The sequence below is a fragment of the Xenopus laevis genome, chromosome 7S (genome assembly GCF_017654675.1).
Source record: "Xenopus laevis strain J_2021 chromosome 7S, Xenopus_laevis_v10.1, whole genome shotgun sequence".
Lineage (NCBI taxonomy): Eukaryota > Metazoa > Chordata > Amphibia > Anura > Pipidae > Xenopus > Xenopus laevis.
Window position 1 is genome coordinate 1,355,424 of NC_054384.1, and position 24,038 is coordinate 1,379,461.

At 42.5% G+C, this 24,038-nt stretch overlaps 1 protein-coding gene across 2 annotated transcripts; it reads left to right on the forward strand.

The window, feature by feature from the left end:
• The first annotated feature begins 252 nt into the window (after nt 1-252).
• LOC108697305 lies at nt 253-22,187 on the forward strand. Of its 2 annotated transcripts, XM_041570762.1 has the most exons (16): nt 253-453; nt 2,078-4,021; nt 4,094-5,746; nt 7,162-7,222; nt 7,759-7,829; nt 8,007-8,224; nt 9,091-9,251; nt 9,765-9,917; nt 10,034-10,163; nt 10,453-10,527; nt 14,764-14,853; nt 15,241-15,392; nt 15,968-16,141; nt 18,128-18,198; nt 19,081-19,185; nt 21,485-22,187. In XM_041570762.1, the coding sequence occupies exons 2-16, from the start codon at nt 2,089-2,091 to the stop codon at nt 21,640-21,642; spliced, it is 5,205 nt and encodes a 1,734-aa protein (XP_041426696.1). In that variant the 5' UTR covers nt 253-453; nt 2,078-2,088; the 3' UTR covers nt 21,643-22,187. The 2 variants fall into 2 exon arrangements, with proteins under 2 accessions (XP_041426696.1, XP_018082715.1); XM_018227226.2 differs by having other exon boundaries at nt 2,078-5,746.
• The last annotated feature ends 1,851 nt before the right edge of the window (nt 22,188-24,038 follow it).

Sequence of the window (24,038 nt, forward strand, 5' to 3'; positions counted from 1 at the left end):
GGCCCCCTTAGCTCATAACAAGGTTACAGATATATAGAAACATTGGGGTGTCACCCTGCTATAGTTCCAGGGGTACCCAGGGCACAAATAAACACTCACCCCAAATCTCCCCCTAACTGACCTTCAGACTGGGCCCCCTCAGCTCATAACAAGGTTACAGATAGAGTCAGTACAGGTGAGTAATACTCGCTACCACTGCTTTATACTTTCCTTGGCGTCACTATTTCAGCCTGTGACTCCTGCTCCCTCCTCAGGTGACGTCTCAGTGGGCGTGTCTCACCTGCCCCCGCCTTCCTACCTGACTTGCTGTGAGTCTCACCTGGGCTTCTCCCTTCAGGAAGTTCTATCCCTCCTTGTGAGTTTGTGGATCTAACATCTGACCCCTGCACCTCGACCCTTTCTGGGGGAGAGGAATGTGAGCTCCTGTGGTTCCCAGATCTCTCCAGCAGACAGGTAACAGACTCTTTTCCCAGTCGCTGGCCCCTCTGAGCTTTCTCACCTTTGTTTTCCTTCTTTTCCAAACAGCCGGCAGACTCGTACACTAAATGTCACACAGAAAGGAATTGCTGCACTCTATTGACCCTCTCACTGTGCCACGCTCTATAATACGACTAGTGTGGGGGCCACTAGTGATTCTGCAGCATTTTAACCCCTGTTGTTTTCTGCTTGTGCTGCTAAACTACAAGTAAACAAGGGAAAGTTGTGCTCACCACTAGTTTTTAAAAACATTAGGCGGGGGTGCAATGAGGGTGTGACCACAAAATACATATAGACAAATCCCTGTTTTGTTTAAAGGGTAAGGCATTTTTCAGTAGCAGTATGCACAAAATGTCTCTGTCTTAAATATATTGATAATGGGTTGAGTGCAGAGGACTCTTGTATTTGCTAAACTACAAGTCCCGGCATGCAATGGTGGCAAGTTAGAGCTGTAGGAAAAGCAAATATGGATATAAAACCTGCTCCCCTTACCCCTCATGTGTTGCCTGCAGCTTAACCTCCCATTAAATCGATGTCATGTCAGGGTGGGCGATTGTTCTGGCTCCTCCCACTTCTGGGTCTTCATTGGTTTCTCATTCCCCCTCTGCTCTGCCAGACAGTTTGAAACAAATGAAAATGACAATAGAACACGACTCAGACCTTTCCTCATAGAACTGGGGACATGGGCAGAGCATGAGAGAGACTGCAGGGCTGTATAACAACCAGTGCAGGCTGCATCCAACTGAAATGCTGATTTGCCTTCAACCATTTGATTTTTATTTGGTTATTGGAGAAACTCTGGACACTTTGTTAAAGGGGTTGTTTAAATTAACTGTTAGTAGGATGCAGAGAGGGAAATTCGGAGACACTTTGCAATTGGTTTTCATTTTTTTTGTGGTTAGCTTTTTATTCAGCAGCTCTCCAGTTTGTAATTTCAGCTGTCTGGTTGCTAGGGTCCAAATTCCCCTAGCAACCATGCATTGATTTGAATAAGAGACTGGAATATGAATAGGAGAGGCCTGATGAGGAATAAAAATACATTTGTAGCCTTACAGAGCATTTGTTTTTAGAGGGGGTCAGTGACCCCCATTGAAAGCTGGAAAGAGTCAGATGATAAAGGCAAATCATTCAAGAACTACAACAAAGAAGACCAATTGAAAAGTTGCTATTCTATAACATTCTAAAAGTTAACTTAAAGGTGAACCCTCCCCTTTAATTAAAGTTAAATAATAAACCCCCGTGGGGATCTGGGTACAAAGTTCTCTGGGAACTGCCATGTTTAGTAATCCTGAATCACATGGATCAGACTGTCCCCCAATTGCACCAATCAGCACTAAGTATTCTGCAATTTATTCTGAGTATAATAAGGGAAAGTCTGTTTCCATAGTAACTGCCCCAGTGTTTAGTGCTAGGGCTGATCTTATACCTACGGCATGTCTGTGTGTATATGATATAGGGGTGACAATGTGTGTTTATTGTATAGAAATGGGGAGCATTATTAGGGGCCGGGGCTACATATACTCAAGGCTCTATCCTTTGCTCTGTGAGTCAATATTTCAGGGTATTCGAGTTTGTAACTTTGGACTTTTGGCTGTTGCAGGAGATGAGTCGATGATGGAGACAGACAGTGAGGGGAAACAAGGGGAGCATCGAGGTGCAGAGGGGAATGTCGCAGATGAAGAGGAGGCACCCAGCGTTGGCACATTAGCAATAGCCACTGAGAAGGAGCCCACGGAGCCCACGGATGATCTTTGTGACAAGAGACAGCAGACGAATGAACGGCCAATAACTGGGGAAACTGGAAATTCTGGCTCAGGGAGCAGCGTGGCTACCAGCAATAATGGAGACACGGGTCAAGGGTCGCAAAACAAGGGCCCAACAACATCAGACTCCATGGACTGCTTGACTTCAGAGAAGGGAAAGACTGTCACTGAGCAGGGAGAGACATCCACCAACTGTAGAGAGACATTCATCAAACACAGGGAAAATGTCGTGGGGCAGAGTGAAACAGTCAGTGATCAGAGCGAGACAGTCGTCAAGCAGAGGGAAACCACTACATATTTTGAAGAGACAGTCACTGAACAAGGAGAGACATCAAAAGAGCAGGGAGAGTCCACAACCAACCAGGAAGACACAGTCAATGAGCAGAATGAAACCGCCACAGAGCAGGGAGAGACAGTCACTGGGCAGACGGAGACAGCAGGAGAGCATGGAGAGGCAGCCAGTGGACAGGTAGAGACAGTCACCAAGCAGAGGGAAATTGCCACAGAGCACAGGGAGGCAGCGACTGTGAGAGAAGAGAAATCCACTAGGCAGGGGGAGACATCCACTGAACTGGGAGACACATCCACCAAACAAGCAGAGGCAGCCACCAAGCATGAGGAGACAGCTACAGTGAATGAAGAGACAGCAGCTCAGCAGGGAGAGGCAATCACTGAGCATGAGAGCACAGCCACTGAGTTGGAGGAGACCTCCACAGAGCATGAAGAGACCTCCACAGAGCATGAAGAGACTGCCACAGAGCAGGGACAGACAACCTTTGGGCAGGAAGAGCATGGAGAGATGGTCATTCAACAAAGGGAGACAGACACTAAGCAGGGAGAGACAGAAAACAAACAGGAAGAAACAGATGATGAGCAAAGAGAGACAGCCACCAAACAGACTGAAACTGTCACAGAGCATAGGAAGACAGCCGTCAAGTATGAGCAATATGAGATTGAAAATGAGCAATGGGAAACTGCAACTGAGCAATGGGAGACAGAGGAAGGAACTACAGAGACATACACACAGGACATACATCTACTCACAGCAGAGAAAATAGAGCAGAGTAGAGAGACATTGAGTGAAGACAGTGAAGAATGGGAAACTGCAAGTGATGACAGCATAGACAGACCAATATCAGACAGCCCTGGAGAAGTACAGAATCAAGAGAGTGTCGATAGTGGTAGGAGAGACGTCAGGGAGATTCAAGAGATACTGAGGGAAAGAGAAGCGAGTGGCAGCAAAAACCTAAACACAATTTCCTACAGCATTCAAACTGACTGCCCTACAAGTAGTCATGAAAAGATGGTGACCTGCAATATTGGGGAGACAGAGACTGTTGACAAAATAACATCAGTTGAAGAAAGAAAAGCTGAAGAGACTGAAGACACACTGGCCATTAATAATGAGGACAACATGTTGGAAACCATTAGGGAATGTGCAGCAGAGGCAGAAAGTGACCCCAAAGAAGGAGAACAGGAGATCAAAGGGACAGAAGTCAAAATAGGAGAACAATGGGGCTTGTTAGAGGTGAGGAAGGACACACGTGCAGAAATAATGGCACCAAGTGAAGCAACAGACAGTCAAGAGAGTCAGACAGACAAACTAGAGACAGAAACTCCTGGGAAAAGCCGTGAAGATGGAACTGTTAGTGACAGAGAGGGAGGTCTGTGCAACCAGGTTAAAAAAGATACACGAGTCCAACGACAGTGCTTAATGGAGACAGATACAGGGGTTCAAGGGCAAGGCTTAATGGAGACAGATATATGGGTTCAAGGGCAAGGCTTAATGGAGACAGATACAGGGGTCCAAGTAAATGGCTTAATGGAAACAGATACAGGGGTCCAAGGACAAGGTTTAATGGAGACAGATACAGGGGTTCAAGTAAAGGGCTTAATAGAGGCAGATACAGGGGTCCAAGTAAAGGGTTTAGTGGAACAGGAAATAACTTTGCAGTTTTGGGATGTTATCAAGCAAAGTGTTGATCATAACATTGCTGAAAAGGGACATTTGGCCCAAGAAATGACAGTTGTTGAAGTAGAAGAGAAAGACACTGAGGCACAATATGTCTCCAGCCCTCCACAAGCCATGGAAACTTATGACCATGGAACCCAAAGCAACATTCTTGCTGAATTGAACATCAGTTGTGAAATACAAGATCAGATGAGTGGGAACATCAATCTAGGCCCCTTTTATGAAGAACCGGCTAGTTCTTTCTCTTTTCAGCCCTTGGAAACACAAACAAGCCAAAATTACTACTCAGATGTTTTCAGTCCTACCGACCCAAATGCTGACCAAGCCGAGCCTGAAGGGTATGAACAAACTAAGATGCCCCAATTTGGGGACATAGCTCATCAATATAATATCCAATATCAGGAGGAGAAGAGTTTGTGTCCAGCTGTGTTTACAAGTTCTGCTCCATACAGCACAGACCCCAATAATGATGGGAACCATGAGATTAGTGAGGTCTCACAAGGGGCAGACTGCATTGTAGTAAAAGAGACTCCTTCAACACTGGGCATTTTACAAGAGGCAACTGGGCTTGTGTTACTTGTGAACCAACCAGTGGCCTTGCAAAATTACAAGGAAATATCATTAGAGAGGACAGAAGGGTCTGATTCCCAAAAGACGGGGAGCTACCTCTCGGAGCAAGCCATGGCTAAGGAGGAGACAGACTCTATTATGGACATGGGGAAAACTGAAACACTGGGAATAACTAGGCAATGGAGTACTACTGAATCCTTGGGGCCCTCAGATTGTAACTTAATTCAGTCTGACCCCTATGATGAAAGTTCTCTCCAAAAGACCAGAATTATGAGTCTCACACCTGAAGTGGACAAACTGGAACATTACCCAGAAATCACTAGAGGAGCCGTCACTGTCTCTGCTTTCAGCCCACAAATAGTACAGGAAAGTGATAATATGACTGCCTCAGATTTGAGCGATGCAGAATCAAACCAAAAGTCCAGTTTCTACCCCATTCAGATTTCAAATCCCATCATGAATTTGACTGGAAGTCCAGAACACTTGGGGTTTTACAGTGAAGGACTGGTTAATCCTGAAGGGAAAACATTTATGGACCTTCCAGGGAACCAGCCTGGGCCCAACTTTGAAGAGCCCAATTCTTCTCCAGCTACTAAAAAACCCTTTGGTCCACTATTGAATCCTGTGTGGGTCAATCCCCGGCAGATCCGGTATTCGGAGGGCTCAGACAGAGTGTACAGAGCAAATGAGCAACGAGAGAGTTTTCTGGTAAGACGAGCCACAATCAGACAGAAGAAAGGGACCAGCCGTGGAATGAAAAGGAACAGTGTTTTCTTGCCTTCTACAGTGGATGAACAAGAACCTACAAAGGACAAGAGTGGCCAATCTACAGTACCAACCTTTTCTGCCATTAACATCCTGAGACCCGAATCACCTCAGTCTGGGCTACGGTTCCGACCTGAGTCACAGGCCATCATTGAGACTGAACAATTGGTTGATAATTCTGTTCAAGAGAGCTTTGCTGGTAAGTTGCCATTGGGGTTAAAAATAAGGATTAAAATGGAATAACACAGGGATATTGTTGGAGACAAACTAAAGGCACCTCACTCGCTGTTCCAATGTACTGGCACTTGCTAAGCAAATGTGTTTTTGTTTAAAGGAAAACTATACCCCCCAAAACAATGTAGGTCTCTATAAAAAGATATTGCATAAAACAGCTCATATGTAAAACCTGCTTCATGTAAATAAACCATTTTCATAATAATATACTTTTTAGTAGTATGTGCCATTGGGTAATCATAAATAGAAAATTGCCATTTTAAAAAATATGGGCCGTCCCCTGGGATCGTACTATTCAGAAACATACCAACAAACCATACATGTTTGGTCACATGAGCCAATTAATAAACAGTTCTGTCTTTTTCTTCAACACTTCCTTCAACTCTTCCTGTTACAGTTAGAGCTGCAGTATTTCTGGTCAGGTGATCTCTTCCTGTTACAGTTAGAGCTGCAGTATTTCTGGTCAGATGATCTCTTCCTGTTACAGTTAGAGCTGCAGTATTTCTGGTCAGGTGATCTCTTCCTGTTACAGTTAGAGCTGCAGTATTTCTGGTCAGGTGATCTCTTCCTGTTACAGTTAGAGCTGCAGTATTTCTGGTCAGATGATCTCTTCCTGTTACAGTTAGAGCTGCAGTATTTCTGGTCAGGTGATCTCTTCCTGTTACAGTTAGAGCTGCAGTATTTCTGGTCAGGTGATCTCTTCCTGTTACAGTTAGAGCTGCAGTATTTCTGGTCAGGTGATCTCTTCCTGTTACAGTTAGAGCTGCAGTATTTCTGGTCAGGTGGTCTCTTCCTGTTACAGTTAGAGCTGCAGTATTTCTGGTCAGGTGGTCTCTTCCTGTTACAGTTAGAGCTGCAGTATTTCTGGTCAGGTGATCTCTTCCTGTTACAGTTAGAGCTGCAGTATTTCTGGTCAAGTGATCTCTTCCTGTTACAGTTAGAGCTGCAGTATTTCTGGTCAGGGGATCTCTTCCTGTTACAGTTAGAGCTGCAGTATTTCTGGTCAGGTGATCTCTGAGGCAACACACAGACCATCACTAAATAGTGGCTCAAGGCAAGAGATGTAAAAGGGCAAGATTTACTTAAATATATAGACCAGTTTGCTAAGATTCTTTAACATGCTGCTTAATATGATGTAAACTATCTGTTGCTTAAGTGTTCATTTTGGGGTGATAGTTTCTTAGAAGACACTTACTAAGGGAGGTGGAACCTTGTTTTATTGATCAACCTGTTGATCCTCACCATCATCCAATATAAATTGATTCTCTATTTATCAGAGCATTTCAATCCCAAACTTTAGTTCTGAAATATGCATGTTACATTGTCTACTGAGGGCACACAATAGTCTGACGTGACCTCCAATATCTTCTGTCACTTCAGATGAAGAAGAACCTATCAAAAAAGTAAGGCCCTCCAGAAGGTTGGACTCTGTCTTCCTACGGTAAGTCTACCAGGAACACTGGCAGTTTGGGTTTGTTAACCTAGAGTAGATGCTTCTGGATCCAAATCTGTGGTTACACTGTAAGGGTCAAGAGAACACAAAAACGATGAGCCAACAACAGATCTTCACCAAGGGAGATTATATTCCACCCATTTAGTAAAACTGACCTGTTCTAAATGTGCCTGGATAATGTTCATCAAGGGTGGTTCTCACACAGTAAGCCCTATAAAAAGAAAACAAGACTACCATAAAAATACACACACCAATGGCCTTAGAATATCAACACCAAAGGCCTCAGGAATAAAAAACATAGAGCAATGACACATTTACTGTATAGTCCAGATGAAGAAACTGCAAATCCATGACCACCGAAGATAAAGTCAACTTTACCCATAGTCAGATTCTATACAATTACCCAAGGAATGTCCCATCTTCCTTTACACACTAGGTACCAAACTGATGCCTCAACATGTCCTCCTATTAACATCACATGACTTCCATTCAACTGTTCCTTTCATGTCTACTTTTCATTCCAGGGAGAAACATGACCAGAAGACCCCAGAGCTGTCACCAAGGTTACGGCGCAAATCAAAATTCTATGGTGCATGTAAGTGCCAACGATCTTCGGGGGAAATTAGCTAAGCATAAGAACCCAATCAGATCTGGACATCGAATTCAATTAGAGAAAACCCCTAACGTATTCATGCTAGAAGCACTAGGGCAGCATACATACCTTAGGATAATCTCTCTGGTAGGATAAATATCTCCATCCTTGTCTCCTCAGCCAGAGTTCTGTATCAGGAATACAGCGATGAAGCTCTTAATCAGGCCATCAAGAATCAGAGACCCGAGTCACCCAGACTGCGTCGGAGGGAATCCCAAGACTCCTACCTGCAGCGCCTTTCCATGTCTTCCGCTGACTCCCTGTGGCAGGACATTCCAGAGATACGTGGCAGTGTGGGGTTCCTCTCAATGTCACGTGAAGAGCAGAAATTACAGGAGGTAGACACCCCCAAATTAGTAGTCACTATGGGATGTTCCTCATATTTAGAGGTTTTTACCTTTAGAAGTAATTGAATTATACTGTGGCATAAATATGATGGATGATGGATGAGAAGGTGGGGTCTGTGCAAGTAGTTTATATGCGACGTTTTGTCTTCATTGATTAATATATATATATATATATATATATATATATATATATATATATATATATATATATATATATATATATATACAATATCAAAACAGGGGGGTTGTGGGAGCACTCTAAAGGCTTTAAAGTATATATATAAGTATAATAAATGCTATTGCATATGTACCCAAAACAGGGGTTATTTTGTTACAAAGTTATGACCATAAAATTGATAAGCCACCATACCACGTCAAGGTAAACCCCGAATGGCGGTCCCTAACTTGTTTTATATTTTATGTGCATTTTAGCATTACCTGTAATCAATGTCCGTTGAACGCTGTTTTTTCACTAAGGGCTAAGGAGGAGGATTTAGCCCTCACTGAAAAAACAGCGTTCAACGGACATTGATTACAGGTAATGCTAAAATGCACATAAAATATAAAACAAGTTAGGGACCGCCATTCGGGGTTTACCTTGACGTGGTATGGTGGCTTATCAATTTTATGATCATAACTTTGTAACAAAATAACCCCTGTTTTGGGTACATATGCAATAGCATTTATTATACTTATATATATACTTTAAAGCCTTTAGAGTGCTCCCACAACCCCCCTGTTTTGATATTGTATATATATATATATATATATATATATATATATATATATATATATATATATATATATATATACTACTATTCAGTCTCACACTTATGCCTTTCCATGATCTCCTCCAGGCCAAGTTTGAGCTGATCATGTCAGAGGCCCTCTACCTGCGCAGCTTGAATATAGCGGTGGATCACTTCCAGTACAACCCGGACCTGCAGGAGGTTCTGACTGCCCAAGATCGGCAGTGGCTTTTCTCCCGCTTGTCTGAAGTGCGAGATGCCAGTTCAGAGTGAGTTTGTAGAGATTCACACCTTCTGCCCAAAATGTCATCACTGTACCATTCTGCCAGGCAACTTTTATACAATCTAAATTTTTACATGGCACAAAGTTGATTGAATGTAACCAATGCATCTAAAGTTAATGAACACTGATAGGAGAAGACTTTCACCTGTCTCATTTGACATGGTAGAGATCAGTGATAGGTTGAGTGTTGATGCCTACGTGTTGGGGTAGAGGATGTCTTTGGCTGCTAATTCATTATAACTGAGTAGCACTTGATGTCTTCTTCTCAAGGTTTGTGTTGTTGTTATAGTTATGATAGATGTTATCTTCTAATGGTTAGGATGGGTGCCATCTTACTCCAGGATAACTGCAATCTTCTTATACTTAGAACAATTGCCACCTTGTTAGGGGCAGAATGAGTACCGTCTAATAAGGGTTAGGAGGAGTGTCATTTTGCTTGGGTTAGGGTGGCTGCCATCTTGTCAGGGTTAGGCTCTCATGCCTCCTTGTCTCCATCCAGGTTCCTGTTTGATCTGGAGGACGAATTCCAGAGAAACAAGTACAACTTCCAAGTGTGCAATATGGTGATTGACCACGAGCCGAACTTCCGAAGGGTTTATCTGCCTTATGTCACTAACCAATCCTACCAGGAGAGGACCTTCCAGAGACTGCTGTAAGGAGTCACATTGGGCTCTCAAGAGTCCACTCGTCTGTTTTTAGTTGACGTTTGAGTTGAGTTTCGGTATCGATAGCTGGAGGTATGACTGTGCATTTCTCTCTCTGAATCAGGAACAACAACCCACGTTTCCAGCAAGTTCTATCAAAGCTGGAGAGTGATCCCATGTGCCAGAGACTTGGGCTCAAATCCTTCCTGATCCTTCCGTTCCAGAGAATCATTCGGCTTCGGCTGCTACTCCAGGTTATTAGTTTGTTTCACATAATTTTTACTTTCTCCTAGGTTGTTTTAAAAAACTATTAGTGGGGTTGGGGCACTTTGCTGTTGGAAAACCTATTTAATCACGTTCTACCATAAAACATTCTGCTGCTGGTAACAAACTTGCACTGCTGTGAATACAGAGGTTGAGGGGAGCTTCTACCTGACCAAAACAGAATTTTAATGGTACAGAATGAAAAAAATGTTCTTATATATATGAAGTTTATTTTATGTTGCTTTAAGTTAATCCAGTGTTGGATATTATGTTCTGCAGAACATCTTAAAACGTTCAGCCCCAGGATCTGATGATGAACTTCAAGCGACACAAGCTCATAACAATGTGGAGAAGGTAAAAACACATAGAGTGTCATGTGACCCGGCCAACAAGACAGTAAATCCAGAGCTTCATTGTGATTTGTATCATTAGCCTCCTTCCTGTTCATTCTGCCATTCAGACAAATGCTGGGGTTCCAGGGTCAACCCCAAAGCAAAGAACAGAAGTCAACAGAAGCAGCAGTGCAGAGAAATTAAACAGACACAATGACAGTTACACAGAACTATAAACCCAGTGAGAATGAGGAATGAATGGATATTGGGAAGTTGTATCAGGAGTCAGAGGCAGCAGTGCAGAGAAAGGGACAGACACAATGACAGTTACACAGAACTATAAACCCAGTGAGAATGAGGAATGAATGGATATTGGGAAGTTGTATCAGGAGTCAGAGGCAGCAGTGCAGAGAAGAGAAAGGGACAGACACAATGACAGTTACACAGAACTATAAACCCAGTGAGAATGAGGAATGAATGGATATTGGGAAGTTGTATCAGGAGTCAGAAGCAGCAGTGCAGAGAAAGGGACAGACACAATGACAGTTACACAGAACTATAAACCCAGTGAGAATGAGGAATGAATGGATATTGGGAAGTTGTATCAGGAGTCAGAAGCAGCAGTGCAGAGAAAGGGACAGACACAATGACAGTTACACAGAACTATAAACCCAGTGAGAATGAGGAATGAATGGATATTGGGAAGTTGTATCAGGAGTCAGAGGCAGCAGTGCAGAGAAAGGGACAGACACAATGACAGTTACACAGAACTATAAACCCAGTGAGAATGAGGAATGAATGGATATTGGGAAGTTGTATCAGGAGTCAGAAGCAGCAGTGCAGAGAAGAGAAAGGGACAGACACAATGACAGTTACACAGAACTATAAACCCAGTGAGAATGAGGAATGAATGGATATTGGGAAGTTGTATCAGGAGTCAGAGGCAGCAGTGCAGAGAAGAGAAAGGGACAGACACAATGACAGTTACACAGAACTATAAACCCAGTGAGAATGAGGAATGAATGGATATTGGGAAGTTGTATCAGGAGTCAGAAGCAGCAGTGCAGAGAAAGGGACAGACACAATGACAGTTACACAGAACTATAAACCCAGTGAGAATGAGGAATGAATGGATATTGGGAAGTTGTATCAGGAGTCAGAGGCAGCAGTGCAGAGAAAGGGACAGACACAATGACAGTTACACAGAACTATAAACCCAGTGAGAATGAGGAATGAATGGATATTGGGAAGTTGTATCAGGAGTCAGAAGCAGCAGTGCAGAGAAAGGGACAGACACAATGACAGTTACACAGAACTATAAACCCAGTGAGAATGAGGAATGAATGGATATTGGGAAGTTGTATCAGGAGTCAGAGGCAGCAGTGCAGAGAAGAGAAAGGGACAGACACAATGACAGTTACACAGAACTATAAACCCAGTGAGAATGAGGAATGAATGGATATTGGGAAGTTGTATCAGGAGTCAGAGGCAGCAGTGCAGAGAAAGGGACAGACACAATGACAGTTACACAGAACTATAAACCCAGTGAGAATGAGGAATGAATGGATATTGGGAAGTTGTATCAGGAGTCAGAAGCAGCAGTGCAGAGAAAGGGACAGACACAATGACAGTTACACAGAACTATAAACCCAGTGAGAATGAGGAATGAATGGATATTGGGAAGTTGTATCAGGAGTCAGAAGCAGCAGTGCAGAGAAAGGGACAGACACAATGACAGTTACACAGAACTATAAACCCAGTGAGAATGAGGAATGAATGGATATTGGGAAGTTGTATCAGGAGTCAGAAGCAGCAGTGCAGAGAAAGGGACAGACACAATGACAGTTACACAGAACTATAAACCCAGTGAGAATGAGGAATGAATGGATATTGGGAAGTTGTATCAGGAGTCAGAAGCAGCAGTGCAGAGAAAGGGACAGACACAATGACAGTTACACAGAACTATAAACCCAGTGAGAATGAGGAATGAATGGATATTGGGAAGTTGTATCAGGAGTCAGAAGCAGCAGTGCAGAGAAAGGGACAGACACAATGACAGTTACACAGAACTATAAACCCAGTGAGAATGAGGAATGAATGGATATTGGGAAGTTGTATCAGGAGTCAGAGGCAGCAGTGCAGAGAAAGGGACAGACACAATGACAGTTACACAGAACTATAAACCCAGTGAGAATGAGGAATGAATGGATATTGGGAAGTTGTATCAGGAGTCAGAAGCAGCAGTGCAGAGAAGAGAAAGGGACAGACACAATGACAGTTACACAGAACTATAAACCCAGTGAGAATGAGGAATGAATGGATATTGGGAAGTTGTATCAGGAGTCAGAGGCAGCAGTGCAGAGAAGAGAAAGGGACAGACACAATGACAGTTACACAGAACTATAAACCCAGTGAGAATGAGGAATGAATGGATATTGGGAAGTTGTATCAGGAGTCAGAAGCAGCAGTGCAGAGAAAGGGACAGACACAATGACAGTTACACAGAACTATAAACCCAGTGAGAATGAGGAATGAATGGATATTGGGAAGTTGTATCAGGAGTCAGAGGCAGCAGTGCAGAGAAAGGGACAGACACAATGACAGTTACACAGAACTATAAACCCAGTGAGAATGAGGAATGAATGGATATTGGGAAGTTGTATCAGGAGTCAGAAGCAGCAGTGCAGAGAAAGGGACAGACACAATGACAGTTACACAGAACTATAAACCCAGTGAGAATGAGGAATGAATGGATATTGGGAAGTTGTATCAGGAGTCAGAGGCAGCAGTGCAGAGAAGAGAAAGGGACAGACACAATGACAGTTACACAGAACTATAAACCCAGTGAGAATGAGGAATGAATGGATATTGGGAAGTTGTATCAGGAGTCAGAGGCAGCAGTGCAGAGAAAGGGACAGACACAATGACAGTTACACAGAACTATAAACCCAGTGAGAATGAGGAATGAATGGATATTGGGAAGTTGTATCAGGAGTCAGAAGCAGCAGTGCAGAGAAAGGGACAGACACAATGACAGTTACACAGAACTATAAACCCAGTGAGAATGAGGAATGAATGGATATTGGGAAGTTGTATCAGGAGTCAGAAGCAGCAGTGCAGAGAAAGGGACAGACACAATGACAGTTACACAGAACTATAAACCCAGTGAGAATGAGGAATGAATGGATATTGGGAAGTTGTATCAGGAGTCAGAGGCAGCAGTGCAGAGAAAGGGACAGACACAATGACAGTTACACAGAACTATAAACCCAGTGAGAATGAGGAATGAATGGATATTGGGAAGTTGTATCAGGAGTCAGAAGCAGCAGTGCAGAGAAGAGAAAGGGACAGACACAATGACAGTTACACAGAACTATAAACCCAGTGAGAATGAGGAATGAATGGATATTGGGAAGTTGTATCAGGAGTCAGAGGCAGCAGTGCAGAGAAAGGGACAGACACAATGACAGTTACACAGAACTATAAACCCAGTGAGAATGAGGAATGAATGGATATTGGGAAGTTGTATCAGGAGTCAGAAGCAGCAGTGCAGAGAAGAGAAAGGGACAGACACAATGACAGTTACACAGAACTATAAACCCAGTGAGAATGAGGAATGAATGGATATTGGGAAGTTGTATCAGGAGTCAGAAGCAGCAGTGCAGAGAAGAGAAAGGGACAGACACAATGACAGTTACACAGAACTATAAACCCAGTGAGAATGAGGAATGAATGGATATTGGGAAGTTGTATCAGGAGTCAGAGGCAGCAGTGCAGAGAATTGATGGATATTAGGAAGCTGCTTGGAATTAGATTTGCTTTCATTGGACAATAACAAATTCCCCAGTAATTTTGCTGCTGCCACACTGACATTTAACCCTTAGTGCAGTGATCCCCAACCAGTAGCTCGTGAGTAACATGTTTCTCTCCAACCCCTTGGATGTTGCTCCCAGTGGCCTCAAAGCAGGAGCTTATTATTGAATTCCAGGCTTGGAGACAAGTTTTAGTTGTATAAAAACCAGTTGTACTGCCAAACAGATCCTCAGTGTAGGTTCACAATCCACATAGGGGCTACCAAATGGCCAATCACAGCACTTATTTGACACCCCAAGAACATTTTTCATGCTTGTGTTGCTCCCCAACTTCTTTTACTTCTGAATGTTGCTCACGGGTTCAAAAGGTTGGGGATCCCTGCCTTAGAGTGACACACAGATACTAAACAGATTATTTTCTCTCTCCATTCCTGGTGGTCTGACAGTTGATCAGAGACTGCAATGAGAGTGTTCAGAGGATGAAGGACACAGAAGAGCTGATCCTTCTGAACCAGAAGATCCAGTTTGAATGCAAGGTGAGATCCTAATGGCCCCAGGCACCTGCCAGCAAAGGATTGTGGGTAGAAAATAATTACACTAATTTTCATTTCCCAGGTTATAGTGACATCACTTGATGGTTATAGTGACATCACTTGATGGTTATAGTGACATCACTTGATGGTTATAGTGACATCACTTGATGGTTATAGTGACATCACTTGATGGTTATAGTGACATCACTTGATGGTTATAGTGACATCACTTGATGGTTATAGTGACATCACTTGATGGTTATAGTGACATCACTTGATGGTTATAGTGACATCACTTGATGGTTATAGTGACATCACTTTCGGGTCAGTGGATGGTGGGTCAGATGACAGGGAAACAAAACCAAATGATTTCCATTGTGTCTCCCCCAGATATTCCCCCTCATCTCTCAGTCTCGCCGGCTGATCAAACACAGTGAGGTCTCGGCACTTGAATTGAACTCTCTCAGCTTCAAACTGAAGATCTCACGCTCTGTCTACTTACATCTCTTCAATGACTGTCTGCTGCTGTCTCGGACCAGAGAGTGAGTCTCCAATGAGCGTGACTGGCACTTTAAGCACTTTCACTCTTTTGCTTTGGTTTTAGCACAAATCAATCAATAATATTTTAAAACAAGTTGCAGTTGGTCATCTGTAGTTTTTTTTGTTCTGCATCTTCCCAGTGTAGGAATAAAAGAGGCAGCAGTGAGAGGGACAGACACAAATAACTACTTTTTTACCTACTACTATTTCTACTACTTTCTACTAAATATCAAACTACTACTCCTATTACTACTTTCTACTAAATATCCTACTACTATTCCTACTACTACTTTCTAATATACTACTACTATTCCTACTACTACTACTTTCTACTAAATATCCTACTACTATTCCTACTACTACTTTCTAATATACTACTACTATTCCTACTACTACTACTTTCTACTAAATATCCTACTACTATTCCTACTACTACTTTCTAATATACTACTACTATTCCTACTACTACTACTTTCTACTAAATATTCTTCTATAAAAAGTTCAATCAATTTTGGAGACATTTAGTGCCTCTGGTTTGTGTACTTGGGGTCTGTAACAACCAATGATGTTTGCGCAGGGGCGGGCGCTTCCTGGTGTTTGATTACGCTCACGCGGCCGATGTGCGGGTGGAACGATGTGAGAAGAGAATTCATGGGAACCAAAAGAATATTTTCTGCATCTCCCTGCGAGACAATGCTGCGGGGAGTCCAGATGGGAGAAGGGCTGAATATTTCTTCTGCACAGACACACAGTAAGTATTAGCAGCCTATTTACTCCTTCTCTGTATATTTGTATTTATACATATGGGAGGAGGAGGTGCCATATTGATTCCCTTAGACAGTACAGTATGAGGGTATAGCTTATTGTGTGCCCAGAACATTCCTTCTCTGTATATTTGTATTTATACATATGGGAGGAGGAGGTGCCATATTGATTCCCTTAGACAGTACAGTATGAGGGTATAGCTTATTGTGTGCCCAGAACATTCCTTCTCTGTATATTTGTATTTATACATATGGGAGGAGGAGGTGCCATATTGATTCCCTTAGACAGTACAGTATGAGGGTATAGCTTATTGTGTGCCCAGAACATTCCTTCTCTGTATATTTGTATTTATACATATGGGAGGAGGAGGTGCCATATTGATTCCCTTAGACAGTACAGTATGAGGGTATAGCTTATTGTGTGCCCAGAGCATTCCTCCTCTGTATATTTGTATTTATACATATGGGAGGAGGAGGTGCCATATTGATTCCCTTAGACAGTACAGTATGAGGGTATAGCTTATTGTGTGCCCAGAACATTCCTTCTCTGTATATTTGTATTTATACATATGGGAGGAGGAGGTGCCATATTGATTCCATTAGACAGTACAGTATGAGGGTATAGCTTATTGTGTGCCCAGAACATTCCTTCTCTGTATATTTGTATTTATACATATGGGAGGAGGAGGTGCCATATTGATTCCCTTAGACAGTACAGTATGAGGGTATAGCTTATTGTGTGCCCAGAACATTCCTTCTCTGTATATTTGTATTTATACATATGGGAGGAGGTGCCATATTGATTCCCTTAGACAGTACAGTATGAGGGTATAGCTTATTGTGTGCCCAGAACATTCCTTCTCTGTATATTTGTATTTATACATATGGGAGGAGGAGGTGCCATATTGATTCCATTAGACAGTACAGTATGAGGGTATAGCTTATTGTGTGCCCAGAACATTCCTTCTCTGTATATTTGTATTTATACATATGGGAGGAGGTGCCATATTGATTCCCTTAGACAGTACAGTATGAGGGTATAGCTTATTGTGTGCCCAGAGCATTCCTCCTCTGTATATTTGTATTTATACATATGGGAGGAGGAGGTGCCATATTGATTCCCTTAGACAGTACAGTATGAGGGTATAGCTTATTGTGTGCCCAGAACATTCCTTCTCTGTATATTTGTATTTATACATATGGGAGGAGGAGGTGCCATATTGATTAGACAGTACAGTGTGACAATAATAAAGGTCCTTGTTAAAGTTTAGGTTGATACTCGTTTTTTTTCCATCAGAGTTTTTGTGTTTTTTAGCAATTATTGGTGCTGTTGTTATGAGGTCCCAGTCACCACTAGAGGGCAGTTCTGTGTTGCAGTGACATTTTATTGGCCTACAGAATTAAAGGGGTTCTTCACCTTAAAATTAACTACTAATTAACATGATACAGAGAGGGATATTTTAAGACAATTTACAATTGGATTTTATTATTTGTGGTTTTTGCCTTATTTAGCTTTTTGTTCAGCAGCTCTCCAGTTTGCAATTTCAGCAGCTATCTGGTTACTAGGGCCCAATATACCCTAGCAACCAGGCAGTTCTTTGAATGTGAGACTGGAAGATTAACAAGAGGGGGCCTAAATAGAAAGGTAAGTACATCGCTTATGGGATCAGTGACCCCTATTGAAAGCTGGACAGAGACAGAAGATAAAGACAAATAAAAACGAAGACCAATTGAATAGTTGCTATGAATAGGAGATTCTGTAATATACTAAAAGTTAACATAAAGGTGAACTACTGCTTTAAGTAAAGTGCAAGAGGCTGAGGCGAGGGCACAGTATACAGAACAGGCAAATTACTCTTTGGTGTAAAGTCCTTGTAACCCGTTACATAAAGAATATGTTGAACTGACTCAGTGGGTTACGTACATGAGATCCCCATTGGGAATTTACTGAAGTTTGTTTTTTTCCTCTCCAGGAGTCAGAAACTCAGATGGATCTCAGCTCTATCTCCCCCCAAGGAAGAGCCGGACCTCTTTAAATATCACGGTGAGAAACTGGGGCTCCAAACCTCTGGGCTGATCCTGCTTTACATTCACTTTAGTGAGACCTTTCCAGAATGAATCCCTTCCTTGTATCACACCTCTCACAGATGCATCGCTCTTCCCCTGTATCACACCTCTCACAGATGCATCACTATTCCCCTGTATCACACCTCTCACAGATGCATCGCTCTTCCCTTGTATTACACCTTTCACAGATGCATCGCTCTTCCCTTGTATCACATCTCTCACAGATGCATCGCTCTTCCCCTATATCACACCTCTCACAGATGCATCGCTGTTCCCCTGTATCACGGTGCTCACAGATGCATCGCTCTTCCCCTGTATCACACCTCTCACAGATGCATCACTATTCCCTTGTATTACACCTTTCACAGATGCATCGCTCTTCCCTTGTATCACATCTCTCACAGATGCATCACTATTCCCTTGTATTACACCTTTCACAGATGCATCGCTCTTCCCTTGTATCACATCTCTCACAGATGCATCACTGTTCCCCTGTATCACACCTCTCACAGATGCATCACTATTCCCTTGTATCACACATCTCACAGATGCATCGCTGTTCCCCTGTATCACACCTCTCACAGATGCATCACTATATCCTTGTATCACATCTCTCACAGATGCATCACTGTTCCCCTGTATCACGCCTCTCACAGATGCATCGCTCTTCCCCTGTATCACGCCTCTCACAGATGCATCACTGTTCCCCTGTATTACACCTCTCACAGATGCATTGATATTCCCTTGTATCACGCCTCTCACAGCTGCATCGCTCTTCCCTTGTATTACACCTCTCACAGCTGCATCGCTCTTCCCCTGTATTACACCTCTCACAGATGCACCGCTTTTCTCTTGTCAGGCCTCTCACAGATGCTGTGCTTGAAGTCGTACACAGCGAGAGAAAATGACGAGCTGTCGCTGGAGAAAGCAGACATAATCTTTGTGACACAACGCAGTGAAGATGGTAAGTTGTGTTTTTGCAGTTCCAGACTAAAGTAGTAGTGATGTGACTGGTCAGATTTGGGGCTTCTTTGATCTACAGTATCACTGACAGCTTCCAGTGCCTAAATGTATAGACTCGTGCTTGCCCCGCCCCTTTTGTGATGTCACCGAGCGTCAGACGCGGGTCTATAAATAGAGGAGGAACAGCGGCCGGGGTCGGGTGCAGGTTGGGAGGGGTGGGGACGGGTCGGATGCAGGTTGAAAATTTCTTATACGTTGCTTAAAGGGGACCCGTCACCCAAAAAAAATCCTATTTTATCACTTTAGTGAAGCAAAATTAAGTTTAATTACACAATATAAATTATATGAATATTGTTTCCTTCAGTCTGGGAACTCATAATTATAACAAGCAGGCAGGAGCCACATTGTGGGACACTGTTATTAAGACAAGTCTTGTATCATCTCAGAATGGGGGACCTGATGTCCATCCCCATGTCCTGGTTACACAATTAAATGGGGGGGAATGTGGGGAGAGCAGTGACATGTAGGAAGTGCTGAATGGAAAGTGAAAGTAATTGCCTAAGGCATAGAGGAGGGGCAGACAATATTTGATTGACAGCTGAGATATTTAAATGAGCTTACAGCAGCTATGAATGCTTTAAAGGAACAGTTCAGTATAAAAAATAAAAACTGGGTAAATAAATAGCCTGCGCAAAATAAAAAATGAATCTAATATAGTTAGTTAGGCAAAAATGTAATGTATAAAGGCTGGAGTGAGTGGATGTGTAACATAATAGCCAGAACACTACTTCCTGCTTTTCAGCTCTCTTGCTTTCCACTGATTGGTAACCAGGCAGTAACCAATCAGAGACTTGAGGGGGGGCCACATGGGATATAACTGTTGCTTTTGAATCTGAGCTGAATGCTGAGGATCAATTACAAACTCACTGAACAGTTATGTCCCATGTGGCCCCCCTTATAGTCACTGACTAACTCAGAGTTAGAGAGCTGAAAAGCAGGAAGTAGTGTTCTGGCTATTATGTTACACATCCACTCACTCCAGCCTTTATACATTACATTTTTGCCTAACTAATTTTTTAATTTTTTATTTTACACAGCCTATTTATTTACCCGGTTTTTATTTTAACACGGAACTGTTCCTTTAATAAAAAACAGAAATTGAATTTCATATAAAAGGACTTTTATAATACAGATTTTTGTGTTTGGGTGACAGGTCCACTGTAAAGGGGAACTATCTGCTTGGAATAAAAAACAACCAAGAATATAGAGTCTAATAAGTGGCCTATTAATGCCCTTTTATCAGTCTCTTAAAGTACCATCGTTTTTGTAATTGGACCAGGTGTAAAAATACCTGTGTCTGACCATTGATTGGCCGATACAAGCTACAAGCATGTGTGTGAGTTTCCTTGGTTTGTGTGAGAGCGCAGTGCCCCTTATACACCAGTGTGTCTCAATATGGGATCAGCCAGTGGCACTTACTATTAGAGCAGCGTATGTTTAGGGGTAAAGTTTCCTTTTAAATGCTCTCTGTACTTACCTCTCTGTACTTACCTCTCTGCACTTGCCCAGTGCTTATAAATGAGCCCCAGACTTACCAATTAAAGCAACACGGCCCTGTACTCCCATTGGAGAACTTTAGTCTGACCCTTCTCCATCCTATTGGCTCCCAAAGGTGCCCTGCTCAGTAGAGAACCACAACTCAGGGCAAATGATGGATCTCTTTCCTATAAAGTGAAATTCCTATGGGATAATGTAATAAAAGGCTCATGTTTAGCCAAGTGTTAGTCTTTAAAGGGGTGGTTCACTTTTAAGAGAACTTTTAATGTGTTATAGAATAAGCAACTTTTTAAATGGGTTTTCTTTTTGATTTCCCTTAAAAAACAAATTCTTTTTAAGGCGACACATTTATTGTTATTGTTACTTTTTATTCCTCATCTTTCTATTCAGGCCTCTCCTATTCATTTTCCAGTCTCAAATACAATACAATACAATACAAATCAATGCATGGTTGCTAGGGGAATTTGGATCTTAGCAACCAGATGGCTGAAATCACAAACTGGAGAGCTGCTGAATAAAAAGTTAAATAAGTAAAAAACCACAAATAATAAAAAATGAAAACCAATTGCAAATTGTCTCAGAATATCTCTTTATGTATCAAACTAAAAGGTGAACAACTGCTTTCTGCTGATTGGCTGCTCGGGGTCACTCACTAACACCAGTGGCAGAATGAGTTGTAGCAGAGCGAGGAGCTGCCATACTGATCATGTACCTGACACAGTTATTCACATGTTATATTTCAGGCTGGCTCCGGGGCGTGTGCCTCTCTGACATGCAGTCTGGGTGGTTCCCTCTGTCACATGTGCAGCCCGTCGGTCGCAACGCGTGTCTCCGAAATCTGGAGGAAGAGCAGAGGTTACAGACTGCCAGGGCCAAGCTGCAACTGCCACTTTCCAACTGACCAGCTGCCACTTCTGCCTCGTACAGGGGAAATACACAAGGCCCAGAGCCAGATATTCTCTCCTTTATTTTCCCTTAAATTGTCAATAAAATCTTAGGGGGCAGTTGATTGTATATTTGTAATTGTACATGTGGAGCTGCTGATTGAGCTTAAATATCCTCCATAAGAAGAGCGCCCTCTAGTGGCCACAAGTAAAAGTGCTTATGGAGATTTCTATGGTATTGTCTGTACTGTAAGTTCTCTCCATCTCTCCCTCAGTGTTTTATAAACTGTGTCTTTTGCTGCTTTTAACTGTACAGAATCAGGGAATAGGGACAACTTTACAAATCCGTAATAAGAATTCCTGCTTCCAATTGACTGGCTTTATTTACCCTTTAATAGTTGCCTTTCCCGCATCCATTGCTTTCCATTCTGATCAGCCTTGGGCTTGTACCCACAATGCACTGCACATTATACTGCAGACCCTTATTATCAACGCAGCAATCAGTCTCCTCCATCACATCTGCACATTTCTATTTCTATTTTTAATAAAATAACTAACGATCCACGTGTGTCTGTTGTGTGAGTGCAACGAAATATCACTCAGTACGACTCCATGCGACTCAATGCGACTCCACACGACTCCATGCGACTCAATACAGACCCAGCCGCACCCCAGGCTTCTATGTCAGCCATAAATGAATGTAGAACAGGTTAAAACACATTTCAAGCGGGATAAAGATATCGGCAGAACATCACAGAGCACTTAACCCCAGACATACCAGTAAGATCACTGCAGAAAACAGATAATGCATTAACCCCAGACATGCCAGTAAGATCACTGCAGAAAAGATATATTGCGTTAACCCCCAGACGTCAATAAGATCACTGCAAAAATAAATGGTATTGCATTAACCCCAGACATGTCAGTAATATAGATAATAAACAATGTATTAAGCCCAGACATGTCCGTAAGTTCATTGCAGACAATAATAAGCAGTGCACTCAACCCACAGATATACCACTAAGATCACTGCAGAAAATAGATTTTGCATTAACCCCAGACATGCTTGAAAGATCATTGCAAAAAAAAAAAAGACAATATTGCATTAACCATGTCAATAAGATCACTGCAGAAAGTAGATAACTAGATAATGCACATTGCATTAACCCCAGACATGTCTGTAAGATCACTGCAGAAAGCACTGCATTAACCCCAGGCATGTCTGTAAAATCACTGGAGCATATAGTAATGAGGTTGTATTAACCCCAGACATGCCATGCAGAAAAGACAGTAAGCACTGCATTAACCCCTGACATGCCGGTAAAAGATCACTACAGAAAGGGGATGAGTGCTGAATTAACCCCAGATATGCCAGTAAAATCACTGCAGAAAATAGATTCAGATTAAATCGGCCCCTCTATAACATACATAAAGGTTCATACGTAGTTCAACTTTCCCTTTAAATCCTCAGTGGCTGAACTTGAGACTGTCTCTGCCTGGGATTCCACTGGGCATTTCAATGACTTTTTTTTAGAAAGGGACCCCCCTCCCACTGCCCCCCGATCTTATGTTCCCATGTGACAGAAATAGCAGCAGTTGACTTTAAAAGACGGACTCTGGGCCACACGAGGGGCATTAAGAAGAGCCGGGCCAGCTGGGGGGCTACTGGCTGGATTTATATCTCTGGGTCACTGGATTCTTATCACCATGAATGTGACCCCCTGCGCCCGCTGCGGATTTGGGGTTCACCCTGCGGAGAAGATCAAGTGTATCGACCAGGTCAGTGGTGCTTTATAGGAGGGCCCCGTGCCTCACACACAGCTGCTGATGATGATGAAGATGAAGATCATTCACTATATAGTCATCATCATCATGTTTATATTTCTTTATAAAGTACCCCCTATTGTAAAATATAAGGATATTATATTAAGTCACTCAGAAGTTCCATGATGACCATGTGGCCGAAGGTAACTTCTAATATCCTTATATTTTGCAACTGGGGGTACTTTATTTATTATAATACACACGTTTAGTAAGTCATGAGACAAAAATGACATCAGAACTCACTCAACTGATGACATCACTAGTCACCATTTATAAGGATATAATTCACAAGATATTCATGGCTTTTGTGGATTATAAATAAATATAAAGAGTATAATTGCGGTACAGACCCGGGCACAGCGGGTACATTTTGGGCACATACACAATGAGTATTTGAATGAGTTGAATTCACCAAGTGCCAACGGGGCAGTTCATTGATTTCAGCCTCACCCATTGGTCGGTAGCACCTTATAGGCCCCTCATATAACTGGATGTGATTGGTGGGCTCCTGAGTGGGTGACTGATGTGATACAGTTCTGGGTGCCCACCTTGTGTATATAAATAGCTGCTGCAACTCCCTGGCGTATGG